Source organism: Poromitra crassiceps, assembly GCF_964638095.1.
Source record: "Poromitra crassiceps genome assembly, chromosome: 7".
Taxonomy (NCBI): domain Eukaryota; kingdom Metazoa; phylum Chordata; class Actinopteri; order Beryciformes; family Melamphaidae; genus Poromitra; species Poromitra crassiceps.
The window spans coordinates 50,331,189-50,346,713 of NC_139628.1; the positions used below are offsets into that span (position 1 = coordinate 50,331,189).

The 15,525-nt window shown below is 44.3% G+C and overlaps 1 protein-coding gene across 2 annotated transcripts; it reads left to right on the plus strand.

Annotated features, from left to right (window-relative positions):
- The first annotated feature begins 2,152 nt into the window (after positions 1-2,152).
- Positions 2,153-13,477, plus strand: LOC310780113 (cornifelin homolog B-like). 2 transcript variants are annotated; one of them, XM_083640665.1, is made up of 4 exons: positions 2,153-2,249; positions 8,104-8,256; positions 8,911-9,062; positions 13,278-13,477. In XM_083640665.1, the coding sequence occupies exons 2-4, from the start codon at positions 8,106-8,108 to the stop codon at positions 13,374-13,376; spliced, it is 402 nt and encodes a 133-aa protein (XP_083496791.1). In that variant the 5' UTR covers positions 2,153-2,249; positions 8,104-8,105; the 3' UTR covers positions 13,377-13,477. The 2 variants fall into 2 exon arrangements, with proteins under 2 accessions (XP_083496791.1, XP_083496792.1); XM_083640666.1 differs by lacking the exon at positions 2,153-2,249 and adding an exon at positions 7,652-7,841.
- The last annotated feature ends 2,048 nt before the right edge of the window (positions 13,478-15,525 follow it).

The following is a 15,525-nucleotide window of genomic DNA, read 5'->3' on the forward strand; positions in this document are numbered from 1 at the left end:
ATTTCTGTTGACGCTTTCATATTTTTCAACCCTTTGTGTGATTTTGATGAATAAAATGGCTCTCTGGCAAGAAACAAGTGCAATCCTATCTTTAATCAAGTATTATCTGGTTCATCAGTGTTACTTACTTTTCCTTGACAGATCAATGAAATCCACTTTCCTGTCTTTAGACTTCAGAATTTCTATTTTCTGTCAAATCACTTTCACAGCAGACAAAGAAGACATTTTGGGTCTGCATCACCAACAGTTTACGGTTTCTAACTTCCTGTTTATTCTCTACGACTGAGGAAGGAAGAGCCGCTTGACCAGGCAATATATGTATATATACTTATATATAGTTTACCTGGTTAAATGTAAGTAAATAAAAAATCAATAAAAAATCAATCAATCAATCAATCAATACATAAATACATAAATAAATAAATAAATCAGTCAGTCAGTCAGTCAGTCAGTCAGTCAGTCAGGAAGTGCTTATGAGGTGATGGTTGCAGGCCTTGTAGTTCCTGCCTTGCCTTGCGAGTTCCCTCCTCCTGCACCTGCACAGTTTCCATCAGCCTATTAGTCCTGTTACTTGGTTCCACCTTCACCTGCCTGCCATCAGCCAATCAGCCCCCAGACTCATCCCATCCAGTGTGCATATTTATAGTCTGTGTTCATTTGTTGGGATTGTCTGTGTTGTATTGTCGTTTTCTTCCCTTCTTGAAAGAAAACGACAACGACTTTCTTGGACCATGTCTCATGATGATTTTACACTATAAATAAAACTGAATTGAATTGAATTGAATTCCCACACCTGTCACCGGCCTGAAGTTGGATTCTCGATTCCTTTCCCCTGCCGTGCACCGGCCAGATGTAATTTAGTACAAGTTTGCTCGTCGCATTTTTCCAAGCCTTGTCTGAGGGGAGGCCCAGAGTCTCAGACTTTGAAAACCCCTGATCTAAAGTGTTTTGTCGCCATCTAGTGCATTAAACCGGAGAGAATTTGAAATGCTGTCTAAAAAGCTGACATGCCACATTCCTGACATGCAGTCAGTGTGTCTGTAGTAGACCTCTTTCTTTCTTCTTTCTTTCATAGACGATTCTGAGTGAGTGCTGTCGCCTCGCAGCTAGAAGGTCCTGGGTTCGATTCCCACCTGGGGTGCTGTGGGTGCTGAGGGTGTGTCCCCATTCCGATGGCCTATACGGCCCAGGTGGGCTATCTCGTCAAAAGGGCCTTTCTGTGTGGAGTTTGCATGTTCTCCCCGTGCTCCCCTGGGGTTCCGGTATCGGTATAGACCCCCACTAAAAACACGCAGAAGGTCGTCATCTGACCAGTGACGTCAACGTTTCAAGATGGTTCCCGGGCGCTGTACACTGCTCTTGGCTGCCCCCCGGAGGAAGGACAAGCCTGGATGGGATAAATGCAGAGTTCACCGGCCACCGTCGGCATGAGTGTGTGTGTGTGTGTGTGTGTGTGTGTGTGGCCGCCCGCATGTGTGTGTTGTGGGTTGTTCCGTGACAAATAAAGACAGGTTTGTCCGTCCAGTTCTCTCTCTATTCAAAGACTCAGGGTGTGTCATGAATGTTGTGATGATAGGCTTTTATATCCCTTGTCCATTATACAATGGCTGTACTGTGTGTGTGTGTGTGTGTGTGTGTGTGTGTGTGTGTGTGTTACAGTATCTACAGTATGTGTGTGTGTGTGTGTGTGTGTGTGTGTGTGTGAGAGAGAGAGAGTGTGTGTGTGTGTGTGTGTGTGTGTGTGTGTGTGTGTGTGTGTGTGTGTGTGTGTGTGTGTGTGTGTGTGTGTGAGCGTGTGTGTGTGTGTGTGTGTGTGTGTGTGTGTGTGTGTGTGTGTGTGTGTGTGTGTGTGCATGTGCGCCTAACTAAGGGACTTTGATAGATTATCTTTGTATGAAATGCACACAGGTAAATTTGCAATGAAAACACAGGCGCGGTTTCAAGCTCACAAAAAACATGTTTATTTATGAAAAGTTAGCTAAAGGAAAGAACACTGGAAGCTGTTGTAGGAAAAAAAGGTTAATTTATTTGTGGCTAGAGTAGAAAAACATTTCATTTATTAAGATTGTTAAATTAAAATTGACTAATAGTATCAGATATGGAATTTCTTGGCATATAATACCAAGGGGGAGGGGGGAATGGATCTCAGGTGCGTTATCCTGTGAGGGGGTGTGTCACACAAACAAGGTAGGTAGATCTACCTGTATGCTGTATCTGTTACACATCTCCCGTCGACAGAAGAGGAAAAGGTAAGACCAAATTTGTCTCATAGTTAACCTGAATGATTGGCTGATTTAAATGTTTGGCTGATTTCTCATCCATTACCTAAACAAAAACCATTCTCTAACTATCTAACAGCCTCTTGGGATTAATCAGTTGTTTCTATCTTCAGAATTAAAAAATATGTATAGAAAAATATTTCTATTTATGGTAATGTTATGCACATGTTTTTGACACAACGTATTATAGCCAGCCTCTGTATCCAGTCAGCCTGAAAGGTTGACAACAATTCAAGAATTTCCCATTTGGAAGACACATTTATCAAAGAGATGTATAGCTACACGTGATATTATTATTATTATTATTATTATTATTATTATTATTATTATTATTATTATTATTATTATTATTATTACCTTTATTATTATTATTACCTTTATTATTATAATTTATACTAATATTTGCAGTAAGACTCTGGTTCAGTATCTATCTATCTATACTATAATGACGATAGCGGTTGTTTATCTCTCTGTCTCTCTCTCTGTCCTTCGCGTATCTTGAGAACCGTTGGTCGGATCGACTTGAAACTCGGGGGGTGCGCTGATGGCGACCCGACGGAGTGCAGTGCCCTGTTTTGCCCCTATGTTCCCAGAGTCCTATGTTTCCAGGGTCCCCTATGTTCCCAGAGTCCTATGTTTGCAGGGTCCCCTATGTTCCCAGAGTCCTATGTTCCCAGAGTCCTATGTTTCCAGGGTCCCCTATGTTCCCAGAGTCCTATGGTTCCAGGGTCAGCTATGTTCCCAGAGTCCTATGTTTCCAGGGTCCCCTATGTTCCCAGAGTCCTATGTTCACAGGGTCCCCAATTTCCCCCCTGAGTCCTATGTTCCCAGGTTCTCCTATGTTCCCAGGGTCATATGTTCCCAGGGTCCCCTATGTTCCCAGGGCCCCTATATGTTTCCAGGGTCATATGGTCCCAGGGTCCCCTATTTTCCCAAACTCCTATGTTTTGAGGGTCCTATGTTCCCAGGGTCCCCTATATTCCCAGACTCCTATGTTCCCAGGGTCCCCTATGTTCCCAGAGTCAGGGGGCGGTCTTACTATTAGGCAAAGGTAGGCAACTGCCTTAGGCCCCAGCAGCCAGAGGACCACAAAATATACTAGAATACAACTTAAATAAACATATTTCTCATCAGTTTAATAGCATACATATACATCATCCTCAACAGGATGCAACAAAATAAATCGGAAGTCAAGATTAACCTAGTTTGACTTTTGTTATTGAACTGCAGGTAGCCTATACTACAACAAAATTCAACACGACACACAAAGGGCTTCCTCTCTTTGACGGTTATGTCATAATCGTCAATTAACCTATAGTTTGAATTTTGTTGTTGAAGTGGCAGGTAAGATTACCTGGTTAATTGATGGTTATTAAATTGCCCATTGTGTGTCGTTCACCTGTAAGCCAAATGCACTAAGTTGTTAACTGTAGTATGTGCTCAATTTTGTGCAGTGGCTCATATTTGATTGCTTTGGGTGGTAATCTGTGGTGGTCAAGGAAACGGAGGCTAAGGCTAACGGCTACGGCTGAAACAAATGTAAACACACACACACACCAGGTTCAGGTTGATGTTTTAACAAATGATGCAGCAGATGCAAAGCGAGCATGGGTAGAAGCTTTGATCATAGGCGGATTATGACATGATGGGCCCCTGGGCCTGAATGCATAAAGGGCCCCTCTCACAGTGCACATGCGCACAATTAGGCCAGAATAATAACTAAGACTCTGGGCCAGGTTTATCCATATATCGCATCAGGCGAGTGCCCGGCGGCACCAGCCAATTTGCCTTGTTGGGGGGGGGGCCACACATTCAAATTCAAATTTAGTATTGGATATTAATTCTGTAGGCCTAATATATAAAGAGCCTACTCCGCAGCCAAAATTAATCTTCAGTACTAAAAGAATATACATAATGAGAAAGAATCGTGATTGGTGTGTAGGTGCCCCTCCCCCCACCTCCCTCCATCATTTGAATGTATCCAGTTCAAGCATTTTGTGTGGTGAGAGAAAACATGTTCACCAGAGGAACTGCTAAGAAAAGGTAGGCTGAAAACTACTTCCCCAAGTGTGCTCAGTCACCACAGTCAGGCTTTTCTTAACCCTGCCTGTTAACTGTGGGTGAGAGATCTTCACAATTTAAAGATCTCTGTATCTCACCCTGTCACTAACTGCAGACTAAGGGTGAGAGATGGTTTTCACAACTTAAAATAGTTTAGAACGAACTGGTCGAGTTGATGCTTCTTGAAAGGTTTTCTCTTTGAACCGGACGTGCGGTTTGTGATGCTTATAACAACCATAATAACGGATAGCGTATGCATTGCAATATATTCAGTTGGCCGCACTATCTGATGACGTAAAGGTGGTGTTTCTCTATGGGCTGTGTTTCGCGGATTCACTTGTGTTGTTCAGTCAGCCCTCAGCAGGCAAGGCGGCAGAAGAGGAGAGATTTCCCCTCTATATTCTGTCCAATAGACGAGTGACCGTTTTGTAATTTTGTGGTTATGGCCGAAGTCAGTGGCTGCCACACACCGTTTAATTTCACTTCCTGATCTGCCCCGGCCCGCAGACAGATTTAATCATCAAGAGCGAGACTACTGGGCGTTGGTCTCTCCCCTGCCCAGAGTCCTATGTTTCCTGGGTCCTATGTTCCCAAAGTCCCATGTTTCCAGTGTCCTATGTTCCCAGAGTCCCATGTTTCCAGTGTTGTATGTTCCCAGTGTCCTATGTTTCCAGGGTCTGATGTTTCCAGTGTCCTATGTTCCCAGTGTCCTATGTTCCCAGTGCCCTATGTTTCCAGGGTCTTATGTTCCCAGTGTCCTATGTTTCCAGGGTCTGATGTTTCCAGTGTCCTATGTTCCCAGTGTCCTATGTTCCCAGTGCCCTATGTTTCCAGGGTCTTATGTTTCCAGTGTCCTATGTTTCCAGTGTCCTATGTTTCCAGGGTCTGATGTTTCCAGTGTCCTATGTTCCCAGTGTCGTATGTTTCCAGGGTCTTATGTTTCCAGGGTCCTATGTTCCCAGTGCCCTACAGTATTTTTCCAGGGTCTTATGTTTCCAGGGTCCTATGTTTCCAGTGCCCTATGTTTCCAGGGTCTTATGTTTCCAGGGTCCTATGTTCCCAGTGCCCTATGTTTCCAGGGTCTTATGTTTCCAGGATCCTATGTTGCCATGGTAAATGGTAAATGGTAAATGGACTGTATTTATAGAGCGCATTTTATATAGTCTATTGACTACCCAAAGCGCTTTTACATGAATACCTCACATTCACCCATTCACACACCGACGGCGTCTGCAGCCATGCAAGGCGCTAACTGCTCGTCGGGAGCAGTTAGGGGTTCAGTGTCTTGCTCAAGTCCCCCAGTTCAATATTCTGTTAACACACATTAAAAAAGTAAACTTAAAAAAGTAAACTTTTCAAAAGATTTTCATATTGTCGGGGACAAATGTTTCCATGTTCCCTGAACATGCCCACACACAAACAAAAACTGATTTTCTGATATAAGTTAATATCTGTAATCATGTTTGTGCATAGTTTGGTTCCAATTACTGTAGATTCCCATGCTAACACATTCCAGTCAAAAGCTACTTTCCATTGGGGAAGAATGACATTAGAGTATACCCTGATAGCTGCACCTTCAACTTGCAATAACATTACCAAAAAGACTGATCGTTCTGGTTTGTCATAATTCCATTCACGTTTGGTGTCAGATGTGGGGTGAGTTTAGGCCAAACATTCTGTTTACAACCATGAAAAGCACAGAGTGACTTCTCTCTGTCTCTCAATCTTCGCTGCATTTCAATAACATTGACAATTTGAAAGGGAAAAATTATCGAAACGTTGTCTCAATAAACTATGGCATGGAGTAAGTGTGCAGGCTCTACATAATCCAATAACATTGACAATAACATTAAAGGCGAACTAACCCCCCAGATTTCTGGCAAAACGGCATTCTACCTCATTTGAAAAAAACAAGGAAAGAGGCAGAAGAACGTCTCCTCTTGTCCCACTATACTCTTTGGCTGTATTCAGACCCAAATTATAAACCGGAGTACGTTACAAATATAGTCACGTTATAAACAACTAACCAACGCTGGTGGTCCGTATGGAAACACTGTTGCTCGAAATGGTTACAAGTTATATCAGTTTGGTCATTCAGTGACGTTTTACTGCCATGTAAATTAACTAACGTTAGCCGCTAGCATTAGCCACAGTAGCCGACTACCCATAATGCATTACGTTATCCCAGCACCCAAATGGCTCACGCTACATTTAATGCATAAAATAAAGCTGATATACAATTGATTCACATTGAAGTACACCACGCGCAAATACCACCGTGACGTAACAATGTACCAAATCGTCCATTCATTTGAGCCCCACCTCCCCCCAGAAAAGCAGGTTCGAACCCATAGAGGGCACTTATGCTAGTGAAAATGATAAAGATTGTAGAATAATGTAACAGTTTTAGGTCTCAAATGTGAACATTTTGGCCAGAATCCTTCACACACTACCCCAAAAGCCATATTGGTTAACAGCTGAAAAAAAGGGTTTTGGGGGGTTAGTTACACTTTAAGCACAGGTACACATGCACCACTACACATGATGCACCCACACTACACACAACAAACAACGCATAGTGAGTGACAAAGGAGGTTCCAATGAAATAGATGCCGGTCCCAATCTGGGAGGTCCTGTTCCCGGCAGGATGCTGCACAACTTAAGCCCTGCTCGTGAGCAATGTTAATCTGTGCATTGATCTGCAAAGGTCACGAGCTGGTCCCAACCCTGACGTGTCTGCGGACTGCGGGGGGGAAAAAAAAAAAAAAGAATTGTTCTATTTTTCAAGATTGTTTCCCCAGTTCTTATCTGTATAGACATGTGGGTGTGGTAACAGGCCTAACTGAAATCAGAGAACCAACAAGGAAACAAACAAGGCTTTTTACTATTACACTTGGCATGTATTACCTAGTGACAAACACTGCAGCAGTTGGGGTTAGGTTACTTGCTCACTGGCACCTATATGGTTGTTTTTGCTGAGGAAAGAACAAGTGTTAATGTTTTGAATGTGTTCCGCTCAGGTTCCACTACAGGTTGGTGCCATATCCAGAAAGGCTGAGTGTCATAGGGATGCCCACATGACCTACAGTATAGCTCGATGCCAGATGTTATGACCTGCTTTAACTTCATTTGTTTATGATAGATTTCTTCTGCACTGCGATGTTTAATTGATTGCTTCCTCTGCTGCATTGGTAGTCTTCATTGGAGCCAGGTCTAACCCTGACCCTAACGCTAACCTGACCCTAACCACACCCACCCGTTCCCTAAACCTAAAGACCACCTACCCAATTCTGAAACATAATCCTCCCCAGGTGAGACTACCGTCCCCTGGGTGATACTACCGTGTGTCCAATCTCGCTGTGGATGACGAGGCCTTCTTGACCTTTCCCTGAGCCCACAGGGGTGGAGTGCTGTGTTCCACAAAACACTCCCGGCCCCCGCAGAGCGTTACGGAGGTCGTCAAACGCGCTTGACAAAGCGCGTCTGTGAGATGAGTTCGGAGTAAGAATATGTTGGCATTTCAAGTCCACCAATGCGTGTGTTTGGAACATATAATTGGGTTCTGAACAGTTACTGAACCAGAAAACACCCTGAGCCTGAGGTGTGCAGGTTACAGCAGCAGCACTGTGACCAGCACCGCTTTAGGTCAGTCTGTAACCTTCAATCAGCCTTAAGTATCATCCAGCACCTCCTGTGTCTGAAACGGTTCCTTCTCTCCCTCTCTGTGTTCCTCACTGCTCTCTCCTGATCGCCGCATGGGCAGACATGGCTGGTCAGCAGCAGCAGCATCAGATGGCAGTCCAGGAGCAGCCTCAGCAGGTTTTCACCACAGTGACCAACATCACTAACGTCACTAACGTTAGTTCACGGACATGGTCAACTGAGCTGTTTGACTGCTGCAGCGATCTGGGCACCTGTAAGTTCATGTTCAAGTTCAGGCTTGGCAAACAACACATAGAACAAGGTACACTAAGACAGTGGTCCTCAACCTTTTTGAGCCGCGACCCCCAAAAGACGTTCGGCTGGGGTTCACGACCCCCCCCCCCCCTCCCACCGACAGAAAAAATCAGATGTAATTTTTAACAAATACTTTTAAATACATAAAACACATTGTTTATCTTATGTCGTTTTATTCTCAAATATTCTCAAATTGACACATCGCCACGTTTAAACCGGGGGGGGGGGGGGGGGGGGCGCAACGTGAGATGTCGCCTCTTTTTGCATTCTGCCTCTCTGATTGGCTTGTCTAGTCATAGCAAACCCATTAGAGACAAGAGAGTTTCTATTTTAAACATCTTCACATTGTGAAGTTGTTTAAAGGGCACCATGTTTTTTCCGGATTTCAGTTATGAATAAAGAAACATATATCTATTATATCTTCTAGCGTCCCTCGGCACGCCTGCTGAACTGGTAATGTCCATTCCTACCATACCTCATCGTCGTCCTCCTTCTCATTGCTCATTTCTACCGTACCTCATTGATTTGCCCTCGAGGTGTCGCCCGCTTAAGAAAAATCACACAGTAAATTATGTCATGAACACTTATTGTTACGGTGTCTCCTTCCCTCCAGGTTGCTTTGGCTTCTGGTGTTTTCCCTGCATGCAGTGCAAGGCTGCCAAGGACTTTGGCTGGTGTTGTCTCATGCCAGTCCTGGACTCCTGCAGTTGCCTTGCAGTGAGCTGCATATTCAGCAAATCCATCAGAGAGCGCTACGGCATCCAGGTAAGACTGGGGGAAGGGGGGAGGGGGGAGGCCTAAACATGGTCGTCCGTCAGAGCCTCGCCCCGCCCTCCCCGTATGACGGCGGGTGGAGCGCCGTCCTACGGGGAGGGGGCCCCGTCGGCTGACGGGGGCTGCTCGAAAATGTGACTTCACGGCGACGATACGTGCGTGACGTCAGCAGTGTTGGGAACGTTACTTTAAAAAAGTAATTAGTTATAGTTACTCACTACTTGTTCCAAAAAGTAACTGAGTTAGTAACTGAATTACTCTATAATAAAAGTAACTAGTTACCAGGGAAAGTAACTATTTGCGTTATCTCCACCTTGAAAATGCCAAATTTTCATGGATTGCTGCAAACCTGAGGGTACCCTCACGGGCCCCTCGGGCCGACCAAAACGGGCCGAGGCCGGGCTTGTTTTTTATTTATTTTTAATTAATAGGTCCGGGGTCGGGCCGTTTCAATAATTCAATTAAATAATGTTGTATTAGCGTACTCGCTTGATTTTACACAGCGGAGCAGTCAGACAAAGAGGAGGAGAGGTGCACAGACACTCCTATAGCCACACACAGACCCTGTCCGTCCATGTACAGCGAGCGGACAGCTCCCGAACACAGAGAGAGAGAGAGAGAGTCAGAGAGACAGACAGAGAGAGGCTGCGCAGGACGGCCGCGCGGCGACGCAGCACGCGGAACAGAGAGGGAGAGAGATGTGTCATTATATCGTAATATTGGCTTCGGGCCTCGCAACGGGCTGGATCGGGCACGGGTCTGCATGTCACGGGCCGGGGAGGGCTCGGGCCGAAATTTCAGCCCCGCGCAGCTCTCTACTCCGGACTCGCCATTTCTGCTGCTTCCTCGAATCTGTTTGGTGTGTCTGTGTGTGTGTGTCGCCCGTGTCCTGACTCCTGGCTCGTGTGTAACACTGGCTCCGATTGGCTACCATGAAACACATGACTCTGCCTTAGCCAATCATAATCGTTTATCTCGTTATAACCCACCCGGTCTCCTCACTTGACAACACTAGTGTAGGCTACGGGTAGTTTACTCAATCATTTCATAGTAACGCACCGCATTTAGCGTTCAGTAACGATAACGGCGTTGTAACGACGGAAACAGTAATTAGTTAGATTACCCCGTTACTGAAAAAATAACGGCGTTACCTAACGCCGTTCTTTTAAACGGCGTTATTCCAAACACTGCACGTCAGCTGCAGGAGAGTTGTGATTGGCCGTTGCCTTGGCTCTTCGTCGTAAAGTCGCCTTTCAAAGCATGATGTTAGATTATAACGAACTAGTTGTGTGGCTTAGCCTTCCCAAATGTTGAGGGTCGTTTTTTAGAATTTAATACATAGAAGTGGGAACGTTACATTCAATTTCATTCAGACTGCCTGGCACACAATCTCCGCCATTTTCACACGGAGCTTCCACAGGAGGAGGGAGGGAGGGAGGAGGGAGGGCGTAGTGGCGTCCGAGCATGTAGGGCTCGCTGGCGCCGCCAGACGGCGAGACGGCTCCAATTCGAGGCGGACGGACGACCATGTTTAGGCCTTAAGGCCTAAACATGGTCGTCCGTCAGAGCCTCGCCCCGCCCTCCCCGTGTGACGGCGGGTGGAGCGCCGTCCTACGGGGAGGGGCCGCCGTCGGCTGACGGGGGCTGCTCGAAAATGTGACTTCACGGCGACGATACGTGCGTGACGACAGCTGCAGGAGAGTTGTGATTGGCCGTTGCCCTGGCTCTTCGTCGTAAAGTCGCCTTTCAAAGCATGATGTTAGATTATAACAACTAGTTGTGTGGCTTAGCCTTCCCAAATGTTGAGGGTCGTTTTTTTGAATTTAATACATAGAATTGGGAACGTTACATTCAATTTCATTCAGACTGCCTGGCACACAATCTCCGCCATTTTCACACGGAGCTTCCGCGGGGGGGGGGGGGAGGGGGTGCGTAGTGGCGTCCGAGCATGTGGGGCTCGCTGGCGCCGCCAGACGGCGAGACGGCTCCAATTCGAGGCGGACGGACGACCATGTTTAGGCCTTTAAGACTGGGGGAAAGGGGGAGGGGGGAGCGCTACGACATCCACGTAAGACTGGGGGAGGGGGGAGGGGGAGCGCTACGACATCCACGTAAGACTGGGGGAGGGGGGAGGGGGAGCGCTACGACATCCACGTAAGACTGGGGGGAGGGGGGAGGGGGGAGCGCTAGGACATCCATGTAAGACTGGGGGAAGGGGGGAGGGGGGAGCGCTATGACATCCACGTAAGACTGGGGGGAGGGGGAGGGGGGAGCGCTACGACATCCACGTAAGACTGGGGGGAGGGGGAGGAGGGAGCGCTACGACATCCACGTAAGACTGGGGGGAGGGCGGATTTGGGGTGTGTGGTTATGGAGGATCTTGAAGCAGACCCAATGCGGAGACAAAATAGTTAAAGTCTCTCTTGACGAGGAGTCAAATAAAACAAACACATACTGTATATGCATGCTTACATGCATATATATATATATATATATATATATATATATATATATATATATGTGAAGAGTTAATTTGCAAAAACAGGTAAACGCCATTCTTAAAATGAACAAACAACATTTGATACTCCCTGGAGTGCACATAGAAAACATTATTGAGGTGATTTATGTGAAAATTATCAAATGAATGTTTTAGTTATGATTGATAATAAAAATTTCCCAAAAATAAATAAATTACAGTATAAATACATCAATATATAAAATAAAATGATAAAAAGTCCAAACGGAGATACCTGTTTTTGCAAATGAACTCTTCATATATAGATAGATAGATAGATAGATAGATAGATAGATAGATAGATAGATAGATAGATAGACAGACAGACAGATAGATAGATGGATACAGCAGGTATGTGTGTTTGGCACGTTGCAGTCGGAAACATGCAAACATAGCTAAAGCTGCATGCAAAAATGTAGTCCAGTAACTGAAGTGGAGGTGAAGCCAGGACAAGGCAAGGCAAGGCAGCTTTATTTGTTTAGCACATTTCATACACTGAGGCATTTCAAAGTGTGTTTACAGAGTACTGCGGTGGCTGTAGCTCAGGAGGTAGAGCGGGTCGTCCACATTTCAAGCTGCCAAATAAATCTAAACGGACTTGTGACATAACAAAAATAATCCAATAAAATAAAATAGAAAGATATCTTTACCCACCTAAAGGAAACACAGAATGAAGTCGTAATAATAAGTGTGCCTTACCTCTTCAAAGATAATCACAATTATTATAATTATTATGTTGCCGGCCTGCATGGTGACACTGTCAGTCAGTATCCGATTATTTGTGCCTATCCAACACAAACAAATATATTTGCCTTAACTCAACCTATTCCATAAGCTTTTGGTATTTTTGTTTTTGTTGAATTTGGCAACGCTACAACCACACCTCATGGCCAAAAAACCTATGAGCTTGGGCGTCAATCCAAGACTCATCTGATGAGTAAACACAGGGCTTAATTTGTGCCAGATGCTGCCGGAACAGGATCCAGGACCTCCCAGATATAAAGTGCCTAAGTGAGGTCTGATCACAAGAAGCATTGATGGAGACGCATTCTAATGCCAGGTGTGAACAGACGTACTCAGAGCTGGCCACTTGTGATCGGATCACCCAAGATGCATGTTTAATACCAGGCTTGACCAGGGCCTAAGTCACACCCTCTTCCGGATTCCCCATGGGGCCTGAATTCCCCATTCATTTTTCCATTGACGTTTCATAACCAGCGCAAAACGTTTAGACCCACCCGGCCATATCCCCCTAGCCACTAATCATACCCGCCCCTCGAATCCCGACTCTCTACCACCTTCCTATCCCTAGCTATGCCCTAGTGTTAATTTCGTGGACGAAAACTACGACGAAAAATGTTACTCAACTACCTTTTTCCCCAAGACTAAGACGAGACTAAAATGTTCAGACTTTTAGTTTCATTGCCTAAGACGAGACTAAAATACTCAAACTTTTAGTCGACTAAAACTTGACTAAACAAAAAGACGATGAGGTTGACTAAATATGATAAAAACTAACAAGGACATTTGACACAGGACTAAGACTAAGACTAAATTTAAAAATAGACGACAAAATTAACACTAATTATACCAATTATAGATACACGATTGTGATTACTCAGTTTAATTAATCTCTCTCTCTCTCTCTCTCTCTCTCTCGCCCTCCCTCCCTCCCTCCCTCCCTCTCTCAGGGTTCCTTCATTAATGACTGCTGTAAGGTGATTTGGTGTTACCCGTGTTTCTGGTGCCAGATGTCTCGGGAGCTGAATCTGAGGAAGGCCTCTGCATAATGTTGCACCCTTAAAATGAACCAGGCTCGTTAATCTTCTTTGAACAACATTTAATAAAAGGCTTGGTTCGTACAAAGAATGAATGAATGAATGAAACCTTTATTTATCCCCGAGGGGAGATTCAGGCGTCTAAAAACAGCAACAGCAGCAGGGGTTAAAAATACAGAGCAGACAGATAAATAGGGATAAATAAAAACAGATAAAAACAATACGATTTAAAAAAATAAGTTAGTCTATGTGCAAAGTCCGTTTTGTAAAGTGCAGGGCCATGTGCAAAAATGCATACGCAAATGAGCGAGTGCAAAAATGCATAAAGTGACTAAGACAGGTCTCACTTCTTGTTATGGAGCCTGATGGCCGCTGGCACGAAGGACTGGCCAAAGCGCTTGGTGGAGTGTCGGGGGGGAATGAGTCTGTGGCTAAAAGTGCTCTTCATCCCCATTAGCACACCATGTAGGGGATGGGAGGGGTTGTCCAGCACAGCGTGCAGTTTCCTCCTCAGCCTTGTCTCTGCAACCGCCTCCAGACTGCTCAGCTCAGCTCCAACTACAGAGCTGGCTTTCCTCACCAGCTTGTTCAGCTTCCCAGTGTCCCTCATGCTGGCACTACCCCCCCAACATGCAACGGCAAAGAAAAGGACACTAGACACAACAGATTGATAAAATAACTGTAGCAGTTTGTTACAAACATTAAAAGACCTCAGCCTCCTCAGAAAGTACAGCCTGCTTTGCCCCTTCTTGTACAGTACATCTCTGTTCAGCCTACTAACCTTCTTCGGTAACCCTTTATTTGACAGGTACCCTAGTTACATATGAACTATTTGTAATTACACATGGACACCAAATGTAGTTACACAGTAATTACCAATAGTTATAAATGACGTTCATATGTAGTTACATTGTAACAAACCTGTAAAATGGAGTGAGTCTGTTCAACTGTAGTTCATATGTAGTTACATGCTACTAGACCTGTAAAATGGAGTAAGTCTGTTCCATTGTAGTTTATATGTAGTTACATGCTACTAGACCTGTAAAATGGAGTGAGTCTGTTCCATTGTAGTTTATATGTAGTTACATGGTACCGGACCTGTAAAGTGGAGTGAGTCTGTTCAACTGTAGTTCATATGTAGTTACATGGTACCGGACCTGTAAAGTGGAGTGAGTCTGTTCAACTGTAATTCATAGTTATATGCTACCAGACCTGTAAAATGGAGTGAGTCTGTTCCATTTGTGGTTTATATGTAGTTATATTGTAACGGACCTGTAAAGTGGAGTGAGCCTGTTCAACTGTAGTTCATAGTTACATGTACCGTACCTGTAAAGTGGAGTGAGTCTATTTAACTGTAGTTCATATATAGTTACATGGTACCGGACCTGTAAAGAAGCTCTGGCCTGGGACAGAGATTGCTAAAACCCAGTGGTGGATTCGAACCACTGAACTTCAGACTGCAAAGCACACGGCTCCAGCCGCGAGGGCTTTCCAAATTTCTTAGTGGAGTTTGAGAGGATAACTGTATGTCAGTTAGATGTAGTCACTTTGTAGCTTTGTTATTATATATACTATTATACTATATACTATTATATACAGTGTTGGGCAAGTTACTTTCAAAATGTAATATACTACATATTACTAGTTACTTTCATTTGAAAGTAATAAGTTACTTTACAATATTACTGTCTGCGTAGGGTAACTCGTTACTTTATTACACTACTTCTGCATTACTTTCACCAAAACAACAGCAGCAGCAGAATGACATCGCTGCCCCGGAACCATCCCGAAAAATAATGTCAACCGCCTTCAAGTCAGTGTAAACAATCCAAAATTCAAAATGTTATTCTTTTCCTTTGTTATTGTCATCTGTAGTGGTTATTTGCATGAAAACACACAATTTGATTAGGAAATTATTGTATCTTTATTTAAATATGTGCTTTGATTTAAAAAAAAATACTCAATTTGTAACTTTAGGTTACTTGACAAAGTAACTAGTATAATATTACTGAAATCCTATAAGTAATAAGTTATATTACTGAGTTACTGCTAAAAGTAATATATTACATGTAATATATTACTTTTGTAATGACTTACCCCCAACACTGATTATATATATACACAGAGACTTGGGGGGAAATATAATAATAATATAATGCAT